General features: G+C 34.1%; 1 protein-coding gene across 1 annotated transcript in view; it reads right to left on the bottom strand.

The window, feature by feature from the left end:
- Positions 1-1430: 1430 nt before the first annotated feature.
- The window catches only part of YME1L (ATP-dependent zinc metalloprotease YME1L), a 28266-nt gene continuing 5097 nt past the window's right edge, over positions 1431-24599 (bottom strand). The window contains exons 5-14 of the mRNA XM_088235081.1: positions 22390-22492; positions 19978-20188; positions 19620-19849; positions 18800-18963; positions 14959-15048; positions 11651-11726; positions 9404-9486; positions 6593-6693; positions 5381-5532; positions 1431-2092 (exon numbers count right to left, since the gene is read on the bottom strand). Coding sequence (XP_088091207.1) covers positions 1811-2092; positions 5381-5532; positions 6593-6693; positions 9404-9486; positions 11651-11726; positions 14959-15048; positions 18800-18963; positions 19620-19849; positions 19978-20188; positions 22390-22492 — 1492 coding nt within the window. The 3' untranslated portion in view covers positions 1431-1810. The remainder of the gene's footprint in view (positions 2093-5380; positions 5533-6592; positions 6694-9403; positions 9487-11650; positions 11727-14958; positions 15049-18799; positions 18964-19619; positions 19850-19977; positions 20189-22389; positions 22493-24599) is intronic.

The raw sequence follows: 24599 nt of genomic DNA, 5'->3' as shown, positions 1-24599 counted from the left end.
TGTAATATGCTAATGTTAACAGCTCCCCAGGAAGTTGAATCCAGTACTTGTCTACAAAAATTTGGACAAACTCAAAATATTGTTGATAAAGATTTACAACTAGTTTGCTAAGCAGTTCAGTTTTGGGAGTTTTTGGACCGGAATTGGGATTAAGCTTTTATTATTTAAAAGGTGGGAAAAGAACAGAAAAGAACACATGGCAAAATACAACAGAGTAGGAAATACACATTTTAACAGATAAAGTTAGCGCAATACTTTGATTGAAGTTTCATAGATAAGTTTATTTATAATTTTATCATAATCATTAACTATGGAGTTCTATCAAGAAATATCAACAAAAAACATCAAAACACTTAAAAATCACGTATACCTAAAAATCTAAATATTTGGTATAAAAAATCCACACCGATCGACAGTTCCTACTGCACGAAATTGATCGATATTTTGTCAACCGGTATTTGTCGATCAGCCAAAGCTACCACAACGATCGACCGACGACGATCGATAATATCAATTGATTGGAGTGGTAACACCCTGAAGTTTCATAGAAGACTACTGATTCATAAAGTATTTTTTGTCTCCTGTTATCATTTTGTGACTTACATTATATTCAAATTAAGGCGACGATACAAGTGAAGCCATGTTATACAAACTTTTTTTCAAATATGTAATTAATGTGCTCTCAGTGAAATTTGAGAAAAATTGTTTGAAATCTCTATTGTAACATGAAAGTGACACAAAACTTAATTTAGCTTGATTAAAATGACAGCAATAATGATGGAAAAATACTGATCACTGATCATGTACCGATCAAATCGATTTTATCAGTTTTTTCATGCAAACATGAAACTCTGTTTCCGAAAATTGATATAAAAAACGCAAAAACAAGCCTATTATAGTGTGTTTAACACAATTATTCACCAAAAATGAGACATTTATACTTTTTTCACAAAAGCAACATTAAATGAATTATTTTTTTATTCGATCAATTTACATTGATCAATTTGTCCATCTCTAACGTTTTTGCAAAATGATGTAACCTTGTAAGAACGTCGTTAATAATTAGCAACAATATTTTGAGTCTGTCCAAATTCCTGTAGACAAGGACTGGATTTAACTCCCAGGGGAGCTGTTTAAATCAACAGACTACAACAGAGATGAAGAACTTTTAGAGAAGGCAATATAGAAGTCACATGAATCTCACCCACATAAATAAAGGTTTCAGCTCTTTAACTTCACAAACATCAACAGATGAAAGAATCGAAGGAATATAGATGTTCAAATATGAGCAGAATGGTGAATGTTACGCCGTGTGTAAAGTGGCCACTTAAACCAGCCAATGACAGGTCGTGAGCCCTATAGATGCCTGGACTTCTATATGGCCTTCCCTAAAAGTTCTTTAGCTCTGTTGTAGTCTGTTAATAATTAGGTTTATTTTTGTTTTGTTTTTGTTTTAAAGCTGATTTTATATATTTATGTTGATTTATATGTCAAGCATTGTACTAAAAAAATTAATTAACATACCAGATACGAATGATTTTTCGTTTGTCAATATATGCACATCACTCCTTAGACGTTACTACAAAGTTATGTCGTCAGTTTTGCTGAACACTTTCATTCTAATCAAGCTATATTTTAAGGACTATAGTAAATTTTCGCGTGGTTTTAAAATAAAAAATCTTAAAAAATTGTGTCGCTTTTGAATTGAATAAAAACGCATAATTTAGTCCTTTTTCCAGATTCAATACACACACACCCCACTATAAATTTAAATACCCTCGATAATCTATTATATTATAAATTTAATAAGCTATGCTGGGACTGGTACATTGTTTGGAACGGGCGTCGGGGATGCGTTGAGCGGCGGGCTGTTTTCTTTCTTGCTGCTGCTGACATCGTCCTTCTTCTCCTTGAAGGTGAGCTCGATGGCGGGCCGCTCCCCGGCCATGATGGCCCGGATGTCCTGCGCGTCCAGCGTCTCGTACTTGAGCAGGGCCTCGGCGAGCGCCTTGTGCTCTTTGGAATGGGCCTTCAGTATCGCTCGGGCGCGGTCGTAGCTCTCGGAGAGTATTCTGCGGATCTCCACGTCGACCTAGAGTATGAGGAAGTACAGTGGTTTAAAAAAATCATATTTGTCTCAGCTTTGTCTTCAGCTTTGTCTTCAAAGGTGTAAAAAATTATAATAATCTTCCTAATGAACTAAAAACTATTAAAAATAATATATCGATAAATAAATTTAAAGTTAATCTAAAGAAATTTTTTGAACTCGTGTAAAAACAACATTAAATTTTAATTAGTATGAAGGTATTATTTTTTTATATTTTTTCTTTATATATCCTATGTTTTTATTTTTCTTTTCGTGTACTCGTATTAAAATTATATAAACTCTTATAAATAAACAACTTAAAGAGTGTAAGTCACTCTCCAAGCGCAAGAGTTAGTCTCTTTTTTTGGAGAGTTACAGTGATAATATTTACTAGATGTGTAAAAGTAGTTATGTTTAGAATTTTACAAAAAACTTGTACTTTTTTATGAAATTTATGAATAAAAAATTTTTTTTTTTTAAAAAAATTAAAAAAAAAAAAAAAAAATATACAGTAAAACCTTAATTTTATGTTTTACCGCTTTTTACACCGAAATATTTGAGTCTCATTTTGTTTCCATTCATTTTCATCCAATTTTCTCCCCATTTAACGTTTTTTACGTTTAAATTTATTTCAACAGAGAGGGAAAACATTTTTGAGAACTGAATATGGAAGTCTAGGCATTTACAGGGCTTGTGACCTGTCATTGCCTGGTTTAAGCGGCCACTTTACACAGTGCGTAACATTCAGGTCCAGCCGGATGAATCTCACCCACGTGATAAAGGTTTCAGCTCTTTTATTTATTTATTTATTCATTAAAAACTACACTAGTTTAAATATTAATGAACTTATTGAGGCATTTAAGGCTATGCCTGTGTCAAACCACAATAAATAACAATCTAGAAAAAAAAAGGTAAATGTAATGAATAATAAAATTCCAAAGAATACAATGCAAAAAAGATAATCAGAAATAATTTTTAAAATATAAATTATAAAAATTAAGAATCACACATTATCAAATATACAAAATAATGGTATCATTAAAATCAACAAAATAATGTTCAAATATAGTAGTATTAAAAAAAAACAAAATAAGAGTAGTATTATAATTATCAGAAAAATAATATACATATATATATAAACATAATTCAAATGATAATTGAGATATGTTTTCTAGAAACTCACTCAATACTATAGTAAGAAATATAAGGAATTACAACTTCACAAAAGTCAACAGATGGAAGAGTTGAGGAAATGTGGATATTCAAACATGGGCAGAATGGTGAATGTTACACACTGTGAAAAGCGGCCACTTAAAACAGCCAATGACAGGTCATAAGCCCTGTAAATGGCTAGACTTCCATATTCCCTTCTCAAAAATGTTTTCCCTCTCTGTTGAAATAAATTTAAATATGAACAACTCCCTAGAGAGGAAATCCAGCCAGTCTGCAAGCATTTGGACATACTCAAAAATTGTTGAATTACTATCTGGTAAAAGAAGAAGTATAAAAAATTGGAAAATTGTTTTCAGGCATTGCCTAGTAGGTGATTTGGTTCAGCCGGATGAATCTCACCCACGTGATAGAGGTTTCAGCTCTTTTACTTCACAAAAGTCGACAGATGGAAGAGTTGAGGAAATGTGGATATTCAAACATGGGCAGAATGGTGAATGTTACACACTGTGTAAAGCGGCCACTTAAAACAGCCAATGACAGGTCATAAGCCCTGTAAATGGCTAGACTTCCATATTCCCTTCTCAAAAATGTTTTCCCTCTCTGTTGAAATAAATTTAAATATGAACAACTCCCTAGGGAGGAAATCCAGCCAGTCCGCAAGCATTTGGACATACTCAAACATTGTTGAGTTACTATCTGGTAAAATAAGAGGTATAAAAAATTGGAAAATTGTTTTCAGGCATTGCCTAGTAGGTGATTTGGTTCAGCCGGATGAATCTCACCCACGTGATAGAGGTTTCAGCTCTTTTACTTCACAAAAGTCGACAGATGGAAGAGTTGAGGAAATGTGGATGTTCAAACATGGGCAGAACGGTGAATGTAACACACTGTGTAAAGCGGCCACTTAAAACAGCCAATGACAGGTCATAAGCCCTGTAAATGCCTAGACTTCCATAATCCCTTCTTAAAAATGTTTTCCCTATCTATTGAAATAAATTTTAATATGAACAACTGCCTAGGGAGGAAATCCAGCCAGTCTGCAAGCATTTGGACATACTCAAACATTGTTTTTTACGTTTTTCACTACCCCAAGTTTACGTCAAAAATTTTACATAACTCATTCGATCTGTCAAAAGGCGGGCCGCGCGCCGCCGTGTGAATGGAGAATAAAATCGAGGTAGATAAAAAAAATGTGTAAATTATTGTCTCAAACTAAATTCAAAGTAGGTGCAGTGTAATTGACCATTTTGTTTAAGTGCCAAATTGTGACATTTTACTAAATAGTGACATGCAGTTGGCGCATGTTTAGGAAGAATAAAGTCTTTACATCAATAAATTACGATGCAGAAAGTTTGGAAAATTGGCAATATAAATATTATTTGATGTTATGCACACATAATGTAAAAAGGAGATAGTTTTAACAGTTATCATAAAAGTGTGAAACAGTCCGCGATGTAAATGACAGTTCAAATTTTGTGGTGCCATACTAAAAAAAGTGATACCATATAAAAAATCGTTGTATGCATTTTATGAAAATTAAAATTTTTGCTTTTGTGTTTTTAAGGTAAGTACCTAGATAAAATTATACATGTTTTTTTTTAAATTCAATAAAAAATAATTAATTGCAGTATTGTTTGAAAAAATACAAAATATTTTTAATTATATCATTGGTAAATATGAATAATCCCCAATCATGACAGTTCTTACAATTTTTCTGCAGTATTTTTTTTACATTCACATTTTTTTTTGCACCACAACAGGCCAGGAGGCCTAATTACAGTGGTGAATTACATCACAGAGCACCCAGGCTTGAGAAAAATCACATTTTAATTTTTGTGTTCTCACCGGGAATCGAACCCGGAACCTTCCGTGCGTGAGTCAAGCGTCTTGACCACTACACCACGGAGACCGCCGATTTAGTATAGTCTTGTACAATAATTATATTTTAATGAAATTTCTTTTAATCCATACATTTTTCATTTCCTCGCTTTAAAGTATTCCTTAGTTTTACACTTTTTTTGTTGCCCCCTTGAAAAACGTATAACAGGGGTTTTACTGTATATTTATTGGTGGACTATCTAGCTGAGCAAAAATATAATAGCAGCGCGTTTTTGTACTTACCGTCTCGTTTGTGTTGGGTCCCAGGGTCTCTCCCGATGTGAAGGCGCCCCTCGGGGTCTCCAGAGTCCTGAGGCCGACCTTCTCGCTCATGCCCCAGTCCCTCACCATGTGGTTGGCGATGGACGTGGCCTGCTTCAGGTCCGACGATGCGCCTGCACGCAGAAACAAACATACGCAAATTGAGAAAAATCAGGTGAAAGAAACAATAATTTTCTGATTAAAAAATATGCTTAAAAATTTGTATGTATGTTAATAGATAAAAAAAATATGTTCATATCGGCCATTTCGCAGCAATACTTCGAGTATATATGAGTACCAATATGAGACATATCTTTGGAATCTCTAAGTTCAGTCATATCACTCCACTACTTCGGGAATTACGCTGGCTACGTTTTCCACAGAGGGTGGAATACAAACTCTGTTGGCTTATGTATAAGTCGCTGCACAACTCTGCTCCGGAATATCTAAGGGAACTCTGCATTTCAGATGAGCTAGCTGACAGACTTTTAACGTTTAGATCAGCTACATCTACGTCAAGAGGAAAGTTATTATACCTCTACGCAAACAGCGCACTAAATTCGGTGAACGCGAATTTGCGGTCGTAGGCCCATAGAACGCTCTCACAGTAAAAGTGCGAAACTGTGAGAGTGAAGTGATGTTTAAGAAAAATCTTAAATTCACTTGTTCTCTAAATCATTTGAATGAATCCATGGCATGTGTTAATGAAGTAAATTGTTATACTTAAATTACAAATTCAAAAAGTTAAAATTAAATTGATTTATTTTTATGATTCACTTTGTAAAGTGCTGTTGAGAAAATGGCGCTATATAAGTTATCCATAATAATAATAATAATAATACCAACGTACCTAACTTTGTCAGCCTCATGGTGTAATGGCCAGCGCATTTGCCTACCGTGCAAGAGGTCTCGGGTTCGATTCCCGACATGGTTGATATTAAATATTATTTAAAAGGGTGTTTTTACACTAGAATATTTCATAGTCCCTAGACTGGTACCTGAAGCGTAGGACTGATCACCTTACCTTCATGCAACAACATTGTTTATGATACGCTGCGATTGGTGTACCAATGCAGTGCCCTATGCACCATTAGGTTCGGAAAGCAAATGATGATGATGATGACCTAACTTTAGTCTAATCTGACGGCGAAAAATGATAGGAGCAGTGAGGAGATTCAAGCTTTGGTTTCTTACCGCTGGTGATCTTGTCAGGTCCAAAGATGAGCTCTTCGGCTGCCCGACCTCCCATCATAGTGTCCATCATGGCCTGCAGCTGCTGCTTTGTCACGTGGTACCTGACATAATTTTAGGATTTTAGAATTTTCATATAGTGTAAATTCCCGTTTGTTCAGAAGGTTGTCTACTAAATTTAATTAATCATATTTTCAACGATGTTTTGAGTATGTCCAAATGCTTGCAGACTGGCTGGATTTTCTTCCTGTGGAGTTGTTCATGTTTAAATTTGTTGCAACAGAGAGGGAAAACATTTTTGAGAAGGGAATATGGGAGTCGAGGCATTTATTTACAGGGCTTATGACCTGTCATTGGCTGGTTTAAGTGGCCACTTTACACACTGTGTAACATACACCATTCTGCCCATGTTTGAACATCCGCATTTCCTCAACTCTTCCATCTGTTTACTTTTGTGAAGTAAAAGAGCTAAAACCTTTATCATTTGGGTAAAATTCTATTCCCTAGGGAGAAAATTCAGCCAGTCTGCAAGCATTTGGACATACTCAAAACATTGTTGAATTAACTACCTGGTAAAAGAAGATGTATAAAATATTGGAAAATTGTTTTCATGCGTTGCCTAGTAGGTGAATTGGTTCAGCCGGATGAATCTCACCCACATGATAGAGGTTTCAGCTCTGTTATTTCACAAAAGTCAACAGATGGAAGAGTTGAGGAAATGTGGATGTTCAAACGTAGGCAGAATGGTGAATGTTACAGTGTTAAAGTGGCCACTTAAACCGGCCAATGACAGCTCATAAGCCCTGTAAATGCAAAGTAAGCAATGACCCCATATCTTGTGGCTTTTTAGAATTGTTTGGGTTCACTGCGAGCAAACTTTATACCGTAAACATATAACCCCACCAAACAGCGGAAAAAGCGCTTTCCACAATCAACACAATCACAAACTGGCAGTGCACAACGGAGTTTTAGTCCCAACACTTATGTATGGAAGTGAAACATGGAACTGGCAGAGGAAGGATGAAAGCCGAGTAAACGCGGTTGAAATGCGATCTCTTAGACGAATGTGTGGGAAATCAATGTATGACAGGGTTACGAATGATGAAATCAGGCGAGAGTGTAAATCTGAGACAAGTATAATTGATAAGATTAAGAAAGGGTCTCTGAGATGGTTTGGTCACGTAGAACGAATGGACGACGAGAGAATGGTAAAACAAGTATATATGGCAAAAATGAACGGCAACGTTAGACGAGGACGACCAAGGAAGACGTGGCATGATCAGATAAACCAAAATCTTAAGTCTGGTCATGTCAAAAGCAGACAGAACCGAAGGGCATGTATGACAAGATGTATGAATGTGGAAGAGGCTAGGAGTGTATGCCAGGATAGACGTGTGTGGCGGTCCATTCTCTCTGCCTACCCCTACGGGGAAATGGCGTGATGGTAGTAGTAGTAGTAGTAGCACAATCAAGGGTTATTTAGACTCGAATCTTTTGACGTTGAACGAAGAAAAGACAAAATTTATTAATTATAGTATGACAAAAAAAGGACAAACTAAGCGTGATAAATAAACATATTGGGGCCTTTCTTGTAAAATCAACATTTCAAAAATTCTATCTTTACAAAACTCGGCTCTTAAATAAATTAACAGATCAGCTAGAATCGATAAGGAAGAGGTACCCGAACATTTTAAAAAGCAAGGGTGGGTGCCTGTCCGTAAATGCTATTCTATGGCTCAAATTTGTTACTACAGTCCTTAAAATGTAACATGATTAGAATGACAGTTGTCAGAAAAAGTAACGACATAACTTTGTAGTAACGTCAAAGGAGTTATTTATATTGACACACGAAAAATCATTTGTTTCTGGTGTGTTAATTTATTTTTTTAATACAATGCTTGAAACATAAATCAACATTAATATATAAAATCAGTGTTAAAACTAAAATAAACCTAATTATTAACGACGTTCTTACAAGGCTACATTATTTTGCAAAAACGTTAAAGATGGGACAAATTGATCAAATAAAAAAATAATTAATTTGATGTTGTTCATGAAAAAAGTATAAATGTCTCATTTTTTGGTGAATAATTGTGTTCAACACTATAGTAGGCTTGTTTTTGCGTTTTTCATATCAATTTTCGGAAACAGAGTTTCAAGATTGCATGAAATAACTGATAAAATCGATTTGATCGGTGATCAGTAATTTTCCATCACTAATGAAATTAGTTCGACAGCTGTCATTCTAATCCAAGCTATATTTTAAGGACTAAAGGGGCGTGGCCAATGCAATGATGGCCCATTTTTGCAGAATTCAAAATGTTAAGCTTTCAAACTAAAAGAAAAAAAACGAAAAACTAAACTAAACCTAATTATTAACAACGTTCTTACAAGGTTACATAATTTTGCAAAAACGTTAGAGATGGGATAAATTGATCAATGTAAATTGATCGAATAAAAAAATAATTCATTTGATGTTGTTCATGAAAAAAGTATAAATGTCTCATTTTCTGTTGAATAATTGTGTTAATCACACTATAAAAGGCTTGTTTTTGCATTTTTGTGTCAATTTTCAGAAACAAGGTTTCATGTTTGCATGAAAAAACTGATAAAATCGATCGATTAGAGATGGGACAAATTGATCAATGTAAATCGATCTATTTTTCGAAATATTTTTGGAACAATAAAATCCAACGTACGTTGTCCATATTACGATTAGTATTAAATTAAATTATAAAATATATGGCACAACCCTGAAAAACATCACAAGTATCTGAAAGGCCGTGAAAACCTTAAAACAATAACAGACGGTACCTTTCTCTCGCTGGAATATACGCTGTGTGGCCCAGAGAAGGTCCTCTTGGAATTATGGTAACTTTGTGTAGCGGGTGAGATTCCTAAAACACAAGACACAAATCTCTGTTTATTTTAGATGCACAGATCGAGACTATATCACTTATATGAAAATTGGCAATCATCAATCAATCATCATATTATGATGTTCACATCGAGAATATTGAATCAGTTCAACATCGATTTTTGAGAAAGATAGGCTGGAGGTTGGGCTTATCCAGAGACTAATATACGTATAATGAGTTAGAAACTACCTAAATATATCTTCTCTTCAAGACCGTTGAAATAAATCCGACCTTCTAGTCCTATTTAAAATTCTCAACTCACTCTTTGATGCGCCTGAACTACTGAGCTCAATAAAACTAAATATCCCAACTAGAAACCTCAGACAAAACTTACTCTTTCATACCGATAACCATAGAACTAACAATGGTTTTCATTCCCCTATGCCCAGAATTCTCAGGTCTGCGAACAAACATACCAGTCTTGATTTCTTTGAAAACAAGTTGTCTTCTTTCAAACGATCACTGAATCAAATTCAATTATAAACACCTCTCTCCCGCTTCCACTCCCACAAAGTCTACTATATACCATTGTGTCTTTCTACTTTTCTTTATAATAATTTTCTATGTATAAATATGTCCTTAAAAATGCCCATTGGACGTATATATAAATAAATAAATGTCACATCCATAAAAATAGGCAATTGCTTTATTAAGCTATGCCTAAACAAACATTGGCAATTGAAGACCTTATTTTAAAAACACCTAATGTCACAAACCAACAATTTTCAAAACAAACAAACGATCAAACCATCACACCGTTTTCTGTAAGGGTAAGCAGATAGGATATACTGCCATATCACTTAGTCTTTGCATACAGATCTCGCTTCCACAACATTCATACATCTTCTCATGCATGCGCGCATAATAAAATCCAATAATGGAAAATTTTTGATATTTGATGTTTTTAGAATGAGATCTTCAAAGTCACTTCCATAAAAATTGGCAATTATTTTAATGAGCTGTATCACTTCCATAAAAAAAGGCAATTATTTCAATGAGCTAAATCATCATCATTCGTTTTCCGCACCTAATGGTGCATAGGGCACTGCATTGGTACACCAATCGCAGCGTATCTTGATCATTTTTGTTACATGAAGGTAAGGTGATCGGTCTTACGCTTCAGGTACCAGTCTAGGGACTAAGAAATATTCTAGTGTAAAAACAGCTTTATTTTTTTTAAAATAAATATTTCATGTCAACCATGTCGGGAATCGATCCCGAGACCTCTTGCATGGTGGGCAAATGCGCTGACCGTTAAACTACGAGACCGACAAAATCTATATATAGCTATATCAGATTATACAAACATCACTCTGTCAGATTTAAAATTTAAACTAAAAATGTATTATGTAACTTAGTAGACATTATAATAATAAATATGTACATCTCCCCTCCCCTCTTTATCCTCTCTTCAAGCATTTTTGTCCTTATCCCGCCCAATTTACAGTAACTTAATGTTCTTAAAATTAATATTTAAAAAATCTTTGATTATTGAGTACTTGAAAATAACATTTTTATATGTTTTTATTTGATATGTAATATATATATTCTTTAGTAACTTTGTATACTATGTGGAAATCTGTTATTGGTTCTGAGTTTATACACTATATCTGTTCGTTTACTAAAAATATGTATGTAGAACTGTTGATTTCCCTAATAAAATAAAAATAAAAATAAAATAAAAATCACTTCCATAAAAATAGGCAATTATTTCAATGAGCTATATCACTTGCAAAAATATTGGCAATTATTTCAATGAGCTATATCACTTGCAAAAATATTGGCAATTATTTCAATGAGCTATGTCACTTCCATAAGAATAAGCAATTATTTCACCGAGCTATATCAGATTACTAAAAATAGCAATTATTATTTTGAGCCATAACTTCCATATCATTAGCAATTGTTTTTAACCCCGTCTGAAGTTACAATTTTCACTTTTAATTTTAATTAATTACCGTATTTTGCGGACAATAAGACGCAACGGACCATAAGATGCACCCCAAAATGTATCCATCAACTTGTAGAGAAAAAAAATGTTTTGGACGATAAGACGCACCCCAATTTTTGGTTGAATTTTCAGATTGAAAAAGTGCACCTTGAGGTCCAAAAAATACGCTAAATGAATAAAATTTTAACTTACTTTGGTGTAGTAGGCGACTACGGCGTGTCCGCCCTCGTGATACGCAGTAATAAGGTTAGCTTCTTCGTCGGGTAATCTGAAAATTACATTGTAATTATGAGAGAGTGGCTACAAAATCAAAGGCTCATTTATTTATTCTGTTCATTAACGCCCAAGGGGCATTTCCTAAAAAAATTAAGATACTGGGTGTTCTTTAAACTCTGTCACATCCGAAACCACGATGATCAGTATGGGCAAGAAGACATATTAGCATATTTAAAAAAATGTTTAGAACGAACAATTTTTTCAAAAAGAAAATATTGACTAAAACGAATGGTTGCGTACTTCTGCAGGGGAGAAGCGAGGGGGCGCCGCCGCGCGGTTGACGGTATATCAGACTCCTCCCTCCTCGTTTGTCCCCTGCAGAAGTAAGCAACCATTTGTTTTTTTTTTAATATTTTATTTTTGTAAATTTAATTCGTTCTAAAAATTTATTTTAATGTGCCAATATGTCTTCTTGCTCATACTGATCATCGTGGTTTCGGATGTGACAGGGTTTAAAGAACACCCTGTATATGTATGATGAATAACATAAAAATAACTTATAATAAAGTAAAAAATCCAATATAAAAAATCAAAAATCTAGTCATACGTGTGTATTATTGTTAATTGAATCGGCATTTAATTTGTAACACTTCATTATAAATTATTATGAAAATTAAACTTTGTTATTAGTATTACACAATTTTTATTATTTTACAAGAACACTACTACAGTTTCGGGAGAGCACTCCTCCCATCGACAGGTGATATAAAACTAATATAGTAAACACAGAATAGTGTTAGATAAGGGGAAAAAAACCCCCTGCTTGAAGTTCCACTGATTAATTTGTTTATTTTTTGTTTAAATTCAATGACATTGTGTACAATATTCTGGAATCGGAAGACGCACTATTACCTTTTGACAACTCACAGTTCAAAATTGATAGATTTGTTTCTTCCCAAAAGATGTGTCCGCCTACTGCTTTTGTCATAGTTTCTAGTGTTAAAAGTATTTTGACTAGACACATGCAGCAATTCTCATCCTTCGAATTAAAAAATAATGTAAAAATAATTCATATTGCACCTAAAGGCCATAAACTTGACAAATTAGAAATTCTCGAAATTAATAGATTAAAAAATAAAAATAAAAAATAGAATTACTTAATGAACAGATAACACATGTGCATTCTCCATTACTTTACCCATTGTAATACAATTTTACTAATGACTTTTTACCCTTTGTTTTTCAGAAATAATTATTTACAAAACCACACTCACGAAGGATGGGACACCAACAATAAAATAAGATACTTAAACTCATTAAAATAGCATTATATCAATTCATTAGTTAACCCAAAGAAAATTTGTTGATAATGATCCTTAAGATAAAAATAACTTTATTTAATTTACTTACATATAACTTTGAATTATCTATCCTTACCTCTGTTCTGTATAAATACGGCGGCCTCCGTGGTGTAGTGGTCAAGACGCTTGACTCACGCACGGGAGGTTCCGGGTTCGATTCCCGGTGAGAACACAAAAATTAAAATGTGATTTTTCTCAAGCCTGGGTGCTCTGTGATGTAATTCACCACTGTAATTAGGCCTCCTGGCCTGTTGTGGTGCGAAAAAAAAAAAAAAAACTAAAAAAAAAAACAATACATTTAACTTTTTGATAAAGATACCAGTCTCGAAGATGTCGCGAAAGCGATGAAACCGGTCACTGGATATTCCAAATTTGTGGATTAAAGTATCACTCGTGTTTTATTTATATAATAAATTCTCATTATATCGTGTTTTATTAACCAATGGTCATTTACTGGTTAATTAATTATAATTAAATTAATGATAATTTTTAGTAGATTACCTATAAAATAAATCACAACGCCACTGCTAACAAGTTGTAAACTGAAATTCTGGTGGACACAGATAAAACTGAGTGATGTGTTCTGGGTCCTTATATAAGTGCCAGTAGCGTGCCTAGGGTTTACGAGTAAGGCAAGCCCATATATATATTTTTTAAATTCACATGTGGTGTAATTGTCTGACAGCCTCATAGTATAATGGCCAGCGCATTTACCTACCATGTAAAAGGTCTCGGGTTCGATTCCCGACATGGTTGATATGAAATATTTATTTAAAAAGGTGTTTTTACACTAGAATGTGTCATAGTCCCTGGACTGGTACTTGAAGCATAAGACTGATCATCTTACATTTATGTAGCAAAAATGATCAAGATACAATGCGATTGCAGTACTCTATGCACCATTAGGTGCGGAAAAGGAATGGTGATGAATTAATTTGTGTGAAAACATGATGTGAGCTTTCTTCACTACAGTTGTACAGTCTACAAAGCATCCAAAAGGCATATTATGACGAATAACAATATTTTTAAAAAATATGCATAGGATAATCTTTCTGAGGTCGTTTAAATAAACGAAATAAAGAAAACACAATATTATTTTATATAAAGGAATTCCTCAGATATCAACTATTACCAATAAGTAACATCAATATAATATAGCGTGCGTAGAGTTGAATAATAGTCATCGGAACCCATAGATACATAAATATAAATTATAATTGAAATAAGATATAGGAAAAGGAAAGTAGATAGGCAAATAAAAAAGAAACGTCGGCCATCTCCGAATTCATTTTATATATGACGTTTGCACAAAATTAAGTAAATTATCGTAAATTTTAACCAGTACGGGTCTTTATACAATTAAGATTAAAAAAACCGTTTAAAATTATCAAATTCCGTAAAAAAGATCATAATAAACAATCGTAAAGTTTGTTCGATACGAAATACGAGAGGCGCTTTCTGTCAACTTTACCCTAAAGAAGCTGGCTTCAGATTCCCATATAAAACTCAACATATACAGACAGACATTTGTTGAGTTTACTGTTTGCATCACATGCGAGTTGCACCGTGAAATAAGCCCCATAAGAAGCCCACGTGCGTGAGCAAGATAAGAAGACATTGTCGTTCGCGCACACAGATTTCATGCGGTTCGGATCTCGGGATGCGAACAGTACCAACGTCGAATAGATCTCTAATTCTCATGCGGCGCGAAATTTAAACAACGAAATGAATTATTTTTAAGCCTTTGGTTCAGATTTGGTAATTTTGAAATAAAATTAATAGGCAAGCCCGGCTTATGGGCTTCTATGGAAATACCGCCACTGATAAGTGCATTAAGTACCGCACGCAAACACAATTATTTATTGCCACGGCTCAACTGCGCAGCTCCCACATCACTATTTGAAAACTAATAGTGGTACGTACCTGGTCCTCCTTTCTGGTCCCATCAGAACCTTATCTCTGGCCCCTTCTAAATGTTTCATGCAGACAAATTTCGCTCCGTCAATGGCCGCCCTGCAAATAACACAAAAAAATAGTTTTTAATTTACCGCCAATTACATATTGAATACAACTCCTCCAGGATTTGGACCACATCGATGGATGAACCAAAAACAGGCTAAACTGAAAAATGTACAGTTCTTTACATAAACATATATTTATCTTTTGGGTGGTGTCCTACTAAAACCAGCAAAGCTTCAAAAAGATCTAGGCATAATCATATCAATGGATTTAAAATGAGAAGCTAACATCACATCTATTGACAAGAAAGAAAAGTCAATAATTAAAAAAAATAAATAAGGCATTCAAAATATTACTCCGGAGATATTTCTTAAAATTTACAAGACCTTTATTGGGTATGGATATCAAGTATGGAGTCCCTGATTTACTAAAGACATCGAGCTACTGGAAAAAGTCCAAAGATGTGCTACAAAAATCCCCAAATTACTCAAAAGGATGCCTCACCACGGTAGATTTATTTATTAACAGACATTGTCCATGTATACAATTTATAAGGTTTAAATATTACAATAAAAGAATAATTTAAAACATTTTATAAAAGAAGACAAGAAGCATTGACAAACAAAAGGGACATCGAGAAAAGATCTGGACTATTTATTTGGTGCTCGTTTAAATCCTTGTAAACTTAAACCAAAAAAGTTCAGATCTTGTCTCGAGTTAACAATACGACAAAGACGGGTCATTGGAGAATTAAGGTCATAGTTTGTTCTATACTGATCGATGAACAGTACTTCATTGTTTCTCAACCTACGAGTCGGAATATAGAAGTTTACTTGTCCCAGTAATGATGGAACATCGATTATACCATTTAGTATGCCGAACATATATATGTAGTCAATATTAGTTCTACGTTTTTGTAGACTAGTAATACTTAACATTGATAATATTGATGTTTTTTGTTGATATTTCTTGATAAAACTCCATAGTTAATGATTATGATAAAATATAAATACCAGTCTTGAAGATGCCTACTTAGGCGAAAGCGCTCGTTGGTCAAAATAATAAAAAGTAAAACTAAATCAAGAAGTTTCATTGATAAGTTTATTCATTATTTTATTATAATCACTGAACATTGACTCTATATCAGCATAAGAATAATTACCTCTCTCTAGTCCAAGCATCCACGCTACTTTTCGAAGCAAGCGATGTTGGACTGATTCAATGGGACTTATGCGATTGACATAGAATGGAGACCAGACCACTATTCTAGAAGAGGGCGAACAGTTGAGCAATAAAGAGTTTTGATTGTACGGACATTAATAAAATCAGAGTATATTCTGTTAATGAAGCCAAGTAATTACAGTGATTTATTGACTGTATTATCTATATGCTCGTTGTATGTCAGTTTATTTATTTATTTATTATATATATACGGCCTAAGCCAATTACAACAGTTACATGAAGAAACATAAATGCAAGAAACTGAAAAAAAAGAACATAAAACTATTTAGCAAAGACAAACAAGGGCAAAACAATAATTGTAAACAATATATTCAAAAAAACGAAAGACCAAAAACTTTGAGCTAAACCATGCCAATCCAACTTCATCCCACACTGTTGAGTCGCAAAGAGATCTACGAAAAGCCGGAAGATCTATCCCAAAGAATTCCAAGTCGTGTGATGAATTGACTAATCTACACATTCTGGACATTGGGGCATAAAAACCAAAGTTGTTCTTAGAAGATTTTATAAATAGCAGATTTTGACTTCTGGTGACACGGTTGGGAACATGATAAGAAATTGATTGCAACAGAGATGGGACATCACTTAAAGCATTAAGTATTTTGAAAATGCATATAGTCCAAAACAACTCCTTAATCTCTGATGGACTTGACTACATCAATTTTGGAGTTTTCTATTAGGTACTCGAAGGAAATCGGTTGTTTTGTTCTGTGAAATGACATTATTTTGCATTTTTTAATATTTACTTCTAATTTATTGACTTTACACCATCAGTTAAAAGAGTTAATGTCTGATTGAAGAAGATCTTGTATCAGACAACGGTCTTGTAAAGATTAAAAGCACTGGGACTTACATCGTTGGAAGAACGACGGAAGAAAGGTGACTTGATAGAAACTTATAAGATACTCAATAATTACTAAGACTGCCCCGTGCATGAGATGTATCAATTAAATCCCAACGCAAATTTACGGGGTCATAACTGGAAGCTGTATCAACCCCAATTCCACCTCAATCCCAAGATAAACTTCCTTCCAGCAGGGTAGTTTCAGACTGGAATAAATTGCCAAGTCTAATTGTCCATTCCACTTCGGTCAACCAGTTCAAAAACCGTTTGGATGCTTTTTTGAAGGAAGAAGAACTTGGACAAAAAGCAGTACTCGAAATATAGGCGCATCAGCATAATGAAGAATAATAATAATAAAAACTTATGTAAAAAAAACCATCATGAGTAAAAGAACAGTCTAATTTATTTTGAAATGCATTAAGATGAAATGCGGTCTGACTTTTCTACATAAAAACGTATTCCCGTTACGTTTTTGTAGACTAGAAATATTTAACATTGACTCTTATATCAGCAGATATTGGACTGATTCAATAATATTATGTAACCTTTTCAAGATCAAATATAAAAGAAAGTAAATGTTGCATTTTTAAATAAACTAGAAATTTTACAAAATAAAGCGATGAGAATAGTTCTTAAGAAAAATAAATATAGCAATGTAAAAAAAATGAGAGATGAACTAAAATGGTTATCTGTTAGAAGGAGACTTAAATTTAATATGTTGATATTTATACATAAATTTTTTCACGATAAATTACCAAAATATTTTAAGGATAAAGTTGTCTTAAACAAAAATTGTCATGAATATGCTACTAGACAAAAGGATAAAATAAGACTACCATTATTGAAAAGAGCTGAGTCGCAAAATTGTTTGATGTATAAGGGTTTAAAAATGTATGATGAGATGCCTGAATGTATGAAGAATGAAAAGTGTCTGAAAGAATTTAAAAATAAATGTATAAGTTACTGTAAGGAAATGTAAATATATATAGATGATGTAAATGTACATAATAGTTTATATTAGTTTTAATATAAGCTAACTTAAAAAATAAATAAAAAAATAAAAAAAAAATTCGCACATCTGTCGTTGTTTTATGATCACGACGATTTGTCTAATATCTAGTAGTACCTTTGGTTGCGCCACATTTACTATATGTATTGTGTATTGCACATTTACTAGGTTGCGGTGTTAAATTTATTGCTACCTACTGAGCCCTAGTTTGAATGTTGCAATTATGCTACTGTGGGTATAATCTTTCTCTCTCCGGTCCAATAACTACTGAATTTGTCGAATGTGCATGTGATCATAATGTTCTCAGCGCGATCGCTAATAAGTTATTTTAGGTATCGATAAGTCATTCCGATCCACTGTGTCGTGTTATTGCATGCATAGTCGAGAAACCGACAAGTGCCCAGTTGTCCATAGGACACCTGATAGAGCCTGCCGCGAGAGAGAGGTTTGAACATTGAGGTTGGAAGAATCCCATTATGAGGTAAGTAATTGCATGCATTTGTATTGGGGTTCGGTGGAAAGTAAATAAAGATAACGCAATAGCAACGCCGAAATCCGCGAACCAGTAAAACCCGCAAAATTCGAGCGTCTACCTGCTATCTGGCGACTGGCGCGATCAACCTTCATGTATTGCCTGTGGATGGGAATTCAAAGGGTTCTTTGAGAATGTGATCGTAGAGGTGTACTCCATATATTAAAACCTCACTCACTTGAGGGCCGCTTGGTTCACCATGCTCTCAAGATCAGCCCCCGTGAAGCCCGTAGTGCCCCTGGCCAGCAGTTCCACGTCCACCTCCCCGTTGGTCAGCACTCGGCTCAAGTACAGGTCCAGGATGTCCTTCCTGCCGGAGTAGTCCGGTGTCGGGACGTTCACCTGGGAATTTTGCAATTTCAAATGAAAATAATGGAAAGAAAAATGTTACATTTATTTATAATTTTACAAACCTAATGAGGAAGGTTGGAGGGATTTTTTTTTATTTGTTAATACACTGTCAAATTAAGCCAAAGCTTTTTAAATTTGATTTTTATGTATCGTATTATCATAGCTATGATTTTTTCGTCGACCTCATGGTGTAATGGCCAGCGCATTTGCCTACCGTGAGAGAGGTCTCGGGTTTGATTCCCGACATGGTTGATATGAAATATAATTTAAAATGGTGTTATTACACTAGAATATTTCATAGTCCCTAGACTGGTACCTGAAGCGTAAGACTAATAACCTTACCTTTGTGTAGCAAAAATGATAAATATACGCTACGATTGGTGTACCATTAGGTGTGGAAAGGGAATAATGATGATGATTTTTTAAATTTTGAAATTATACCGCCTGCTATGTCATGAGTTGATGAGTTTTTCTGACATTCAAAAAGCGAACCCTGTACCCGTCAAAACACACTAAATATCAAACTAAAATCACAACATTATAATTGATTGGCTATTCTAAACACTTCTTCACTTGAACTTGTGACATTTCAAGATTTCAAGAAAGAGCAGGCGCTTTCATAGCCCAAAATGTAATGAAAAGAGTACCTCTACATCGAAGCGTCCGGGGCGCAGGAGTGCCGGATCCAGGTCATCCCTGCGGTTGGTCGCCCCGAGCACAATGACGCCCTCGTTCTGGTGGAAGCCATCCATCTCCGACAGCAGCTGGTTGATGGTCTGGTTGGCATACGGGTGCAGAACGCTGTTGGTGCGCTTGGCCCCCACCGAGTCTATCTCGTCGATGAACACCACGCAGGGCGCTCGCTCCTTGGCCGCTTCTGAGGAGAGCATATTAATTTCTCAAAAATGTTTTCCCTTGCAACAAATTTAAAATGCATTTCTGTTAAAAAATCCCATTGAAATCGGGGCATCGGTAATGCTAGATAGAATCTCTGTTCCTACTCACTGAAGAGGTCGCGCACTCTGCGCGCGCCCTGGCCGACGAGCACCTCGTCGAACTCGGGCCCCGCGGCGTGGAAGAAGGGCACGCCCGCCTCGCCCGCCACGGCCCGCGCCAGCAGCGTCTTGCCCGTGCCCGGAGGCCCCACCAGCAGCACACCCTTGGGCAGCTTGCCCCCCAGCGAGGAGAACTTCTCCGGGGACTTGAGGAACTCCACCTGGAAAGGGGAATGAGATAATCAATTGTAGGTAAGAGTAGGCTGACGCGGTGGAAAAAATATCTCTGCACCCTTGTAGAATATTTTGGAATGCCTTTCTTGGCAATAGATAGCTTCCCATTTTAAATCCATCGATATGATTATGTCGAGATCTTTTTGATGCTTTACAGGATTGAGTTGGATACCACTTAAAAGATAAATATACATCAGTGGCAAACGGTGATTTTATTTACAGGTAAGCTATAAAAAAATATCATTTATTTGTTCCTACATAGTAGGTTCATAATATAATGTAAGTGATATCTTTATATGTATAATTCCTCTGTACGTGTGATGTCACCGAACTCCTAAACGGCTTAACCGATTTACGTGCGGTTTTCAGAGAAATTTAGATCTTCGCGCTGTGCGTGTTTGTAGATATTAAAATCTTCAATCCAATATATAAAAAAGAAGTAAGGAGCATAAATGTTTTATTCATCAATATACCAAGGTTGCATTCGAGGAGAATGCATTTACAATAAAAAAGAATGATGTTTGGGTATAAAAAAGTTTGTTTTTGAATGTTTACAAACAGCTTTTGTTTTTTGTGGATCTCAATCAGATTCTTTCCTTGAGTTTCTTATGATTTCTGCCCATTTATTTATTTTTACTGGATTTTTGGTAATGCTAAAATAATATTAAATTCAATACATTTTTTAAAATCGTATTCCAACATAAGTACACCCCTCTGTTGGTGAGACGACCGGAGTTCGACGTTTGCAAAAAGAATGCCATATTTGAACAAATATTTATTTTATGTTTTGGAATTCAATCATAATCAAGTACCTAGGTACCAGGGGCGAATCGTCAAAGTAAGCGATTATGCACAGCTTACCATTATATTTGACTTTAAATAATAATAAATTATAGTAACCGTGTTTACGGGCAAAAAAATAAAGTTGTCATTTATTATAAATCACCGTTTATATCTTTCTACAAAAAAATATCTATGAAGTGCGCCCAGCCCATTCTTACTGAACGATAAAACTAGCCGATTACCTCAGCTTATTCTTCCATACAAAAAAGTACACTGTATTTTGCGTCTTTAACCCAAGTCGGCTTTTTTAGTACTAAAACAAACTTGCAGATTACAAATATTTTTAGGAGATTCTCTATTTGGAAACTAGTATTTCGAACATTATTTCCGAAGGACTATTTTTCTTTGATGGGATACCGTTGACATATTATGTATCACATAGGACAGGTGGCGTTCGCAGTGACCGTTTTAGGCATTATTCATTTTAAAAGAAAGCGGCCAGTGCTCAAAATTGACAGTACTGTCAATGACAGATCATAATGGAAATATCTGCGGAATGTCATTGTTGTGGTATTTGTTAATAAACTTTTGTGCAAGTATTGTATTAAAATAGTGTAGAATAAAACTACGTTTATCGCGTGGTTAATAATAATTGTTGTTTGAGTTGATTTACACAGAATTACAAAAAAAAAGTCATTTTTAATTACATTACTTACATGTTATGTAAGTACTTATATGTAGTACAAATTAATGAACATTTTTAATAGATTACCTATAAAATAAATCACGGCTCGCCACTGCTAGGTACCTACTTAAATTTATTTTGGAATTTAATCACAAACAAGTACCTAGGTACCTACTTATAAATGAAAAGTCTTTTTCCAAGGTAATAAATAGCAGGCAAGCTAATGTTCGGGCAGGACAACGTCTGTCAGGTCCGCTAGTATACTATAAATTGCTATTTATTTCTGTGGTTCTGTGTGATACAACAACTCTCATCTATGAAATCAACTCAAACGACGTAACTTAGTGATATATTATTATTATGTAGCTACACTATCAATCAATTTAACACATGACTTATATAAAGGTTTATAAAAAAAATAGCACAATTAATCCAGTCAGTATTGGGTATTCTCATTACGATTGAAATGTCAATTGGCCGATTTGGTCTAGAAATGAATAATGCCAAAAACGGCTGCGTCGCGCACCACATGTGTTGCGAGTCATATGTCAAAAGTATCATATCAAAGAAAAATAGGCCTTAAGAAATAATGTTTGAAATACTGTTTTCCAAATCGAGAATCTTCAAAGAATTTGTGTAATCTGCAAGTTCACTCTAGGAGAAAAATCCCAATAATGCTTTAAATAAAAAATAGCAAATGCTACATGGATTTGTACTTACAACATCTTTAAGTTCTTGTTTGGCTTCATCAGCGCCCTTCACGTCGTCAAATGTGACAGAAATTTCTTCTGGGTCCACTTCCACTTGATTTCCCAGCTGGATTCTGTAATCAATACAACGAAATTGATCGGAGACATTACGCAAAGCATTTATTAAAAAAAAAAAAAACCATAAAACAAAATACGAAAATACTGGTACAGAGAAAAAAATATAAAACAGTTAAAAATATAGATATTTATGTGTTTATTTATTAAATTCCCAGAGGGCTCTTACAATAAACAGTTTACTTTCCAACTCCTTGGTGCGAAGTAGACTCGAGAGTGGCTCTATGATTTGGGGGCCACATTTTTTTATTTTTTATTTTTATTTTCTTTTATTCAGGAAACATACAGTACAGTTACAAAGTTTAATATTTTACATAATTGGACTTAATTCTAATGGACCAGTGAAGTTTCCATATTAAAAAGCAATTAAATGTAAGGTTAATTATGAAAGTATAAAAAAGAGAAGGAAAAAGAAAACATAAATGAAAGTTGTTTAAAAATTAAAATTTAAGTGAAAAAAATATATTTTAAGGTTTGTAGTTTGTAGTGAGTATTTACAAATGGAAATAATATTAAAAATGAAGAAAATTTGTAAGAGTAATTAAGAATTAAGAATGGAAATAAAGAATGAAAAACATGCTCAGATGTAAAAATAAAATAAAATAGTAATAACATTTTTTTAAAAAAGGAAAAACATAAACACATATTTATTTTAAGGGATTCAAAGAAACGATGAGAAGAATCTTTAAGTGAAATATAAGACAGTAAATTTAAATTTAGGTCAATTTAAAAAACATCTTCAAAATTAATGATTGATTTTATTAACATATATAATATAAGTAATTAAAAGTAGTTTAAAAGTATAAAAACATGCCAATGGCAGCAGAGAAAAAAGAAAAAATAAAGAAGGAATAACAAGTATAGCAATGAACTGAACTGAAGTACTCTCTTATCTTTATATATATAATTCCTCTGTACGTGTGATGTCACCGTACTCCTAAACGGCTTAACCGATTTACGTGCGGTTTTCAAAGAATTATAGATCTTTGCGCTGTGCGTGTTCGTATTAAAATCTTCAATTGAATATGCAAAAAAAAGTTAGGAGCATAAATGTTTTATTCATCGATCTACCAGGGTTGTATTCGAGGAGAATGCATTTGCAAAAAAATTTAAAGGTGTTGTTTTTGTGTGTAAAAATGTTTGTTTTTGAATGTTTACCAACAGCATTTATTTTTTGTGGATCTCAATCAGATTATTTCCTTAAATTCCTTATAATTTCTACCCATTTAATTATTTTTATTGGATATTTGGTAATACTAAAATAATATTAAATTCAATACATTTAAAAAAAATCGTATTCCTACATAAGTACACCCCTTTGTTAGTGAGACGGCTGGAGTTTGACGTTTGCAAAAAAAATGCCACATTTGAAAAATAAATAAATTATGTTTTGGAATTCAACCATAAACAAGTACCTACTTAAATTCAATATTTGTTTAATATTAACAATTTTTAGTTATAGAATTAAATCACAAACAAGTACCTAGATCAACAATATTTTGAGTTTGTCCAAATTTTTGTAAACGAGGACTGGATTCAACTCCCCGGGGAGCTGTTTATATTAACATATTACAACAGAGATGAAGAACATTTAAGAGAAGGTAATATAGAAGTCTAGGCATCTGCAGGCCTTATGACCTGTCAAGCCCTGTAGATCCCTGTATGATCCAGTCCATGTCTACAAAAATTTGGACACACTCAAAATATTGTTGATAAATTACCTGGTCCATGAAGAAGTATAGAAATTGAAAAAATAACATTTTCAGGCGTTGCCTAGTATGCAGGTGAAATAATTCAATTAGATGAATCTCACCCGCATAAATAAAGGTTTTAGCTCTTTAACTTCACAAACATCAACAGATGAAAGAATTGAAGGAATATAGATGTTCAAATATAGGCAGAATGGTGAATGTTACAGTGTGTAAGGTGGCCACTTAAACCAGCCAATGACAGGTCATAAGCCCTGTAAATGCCTAGACACCCATATTCCCTTCTCAAAAATGTTTTCCCTCTCTGTTGCAACAAGTTTAAATACATTCCTAATCTTCGAGTACCTCACTCCGTCTCAGAGCTGTCATGGATATGCTCCTGAGAGTCTTCATTTCT

The sequence above is a fragment of the Micrasema longulum genome, unplaced genomic scaffold (assembly GCF_059751315.1).
Source record: "Micrasema longulum isolate JH-2025_06_02 unplaced genomic scaffold, ASM5975131v1 h1tg001324l, whole genome shotgun sequence".
NCBI classification, from domain to species: Eukaryota; Metazoa; Arthropoda; class Insecta; order Trichoptera; family Brachycentridae; genus Micrasema; species Micrasema longulum.
Note: the sequence above shows the minus strand (reverse complement) of the source record. Positions and strands in the feature narration are given on the sequence as shown.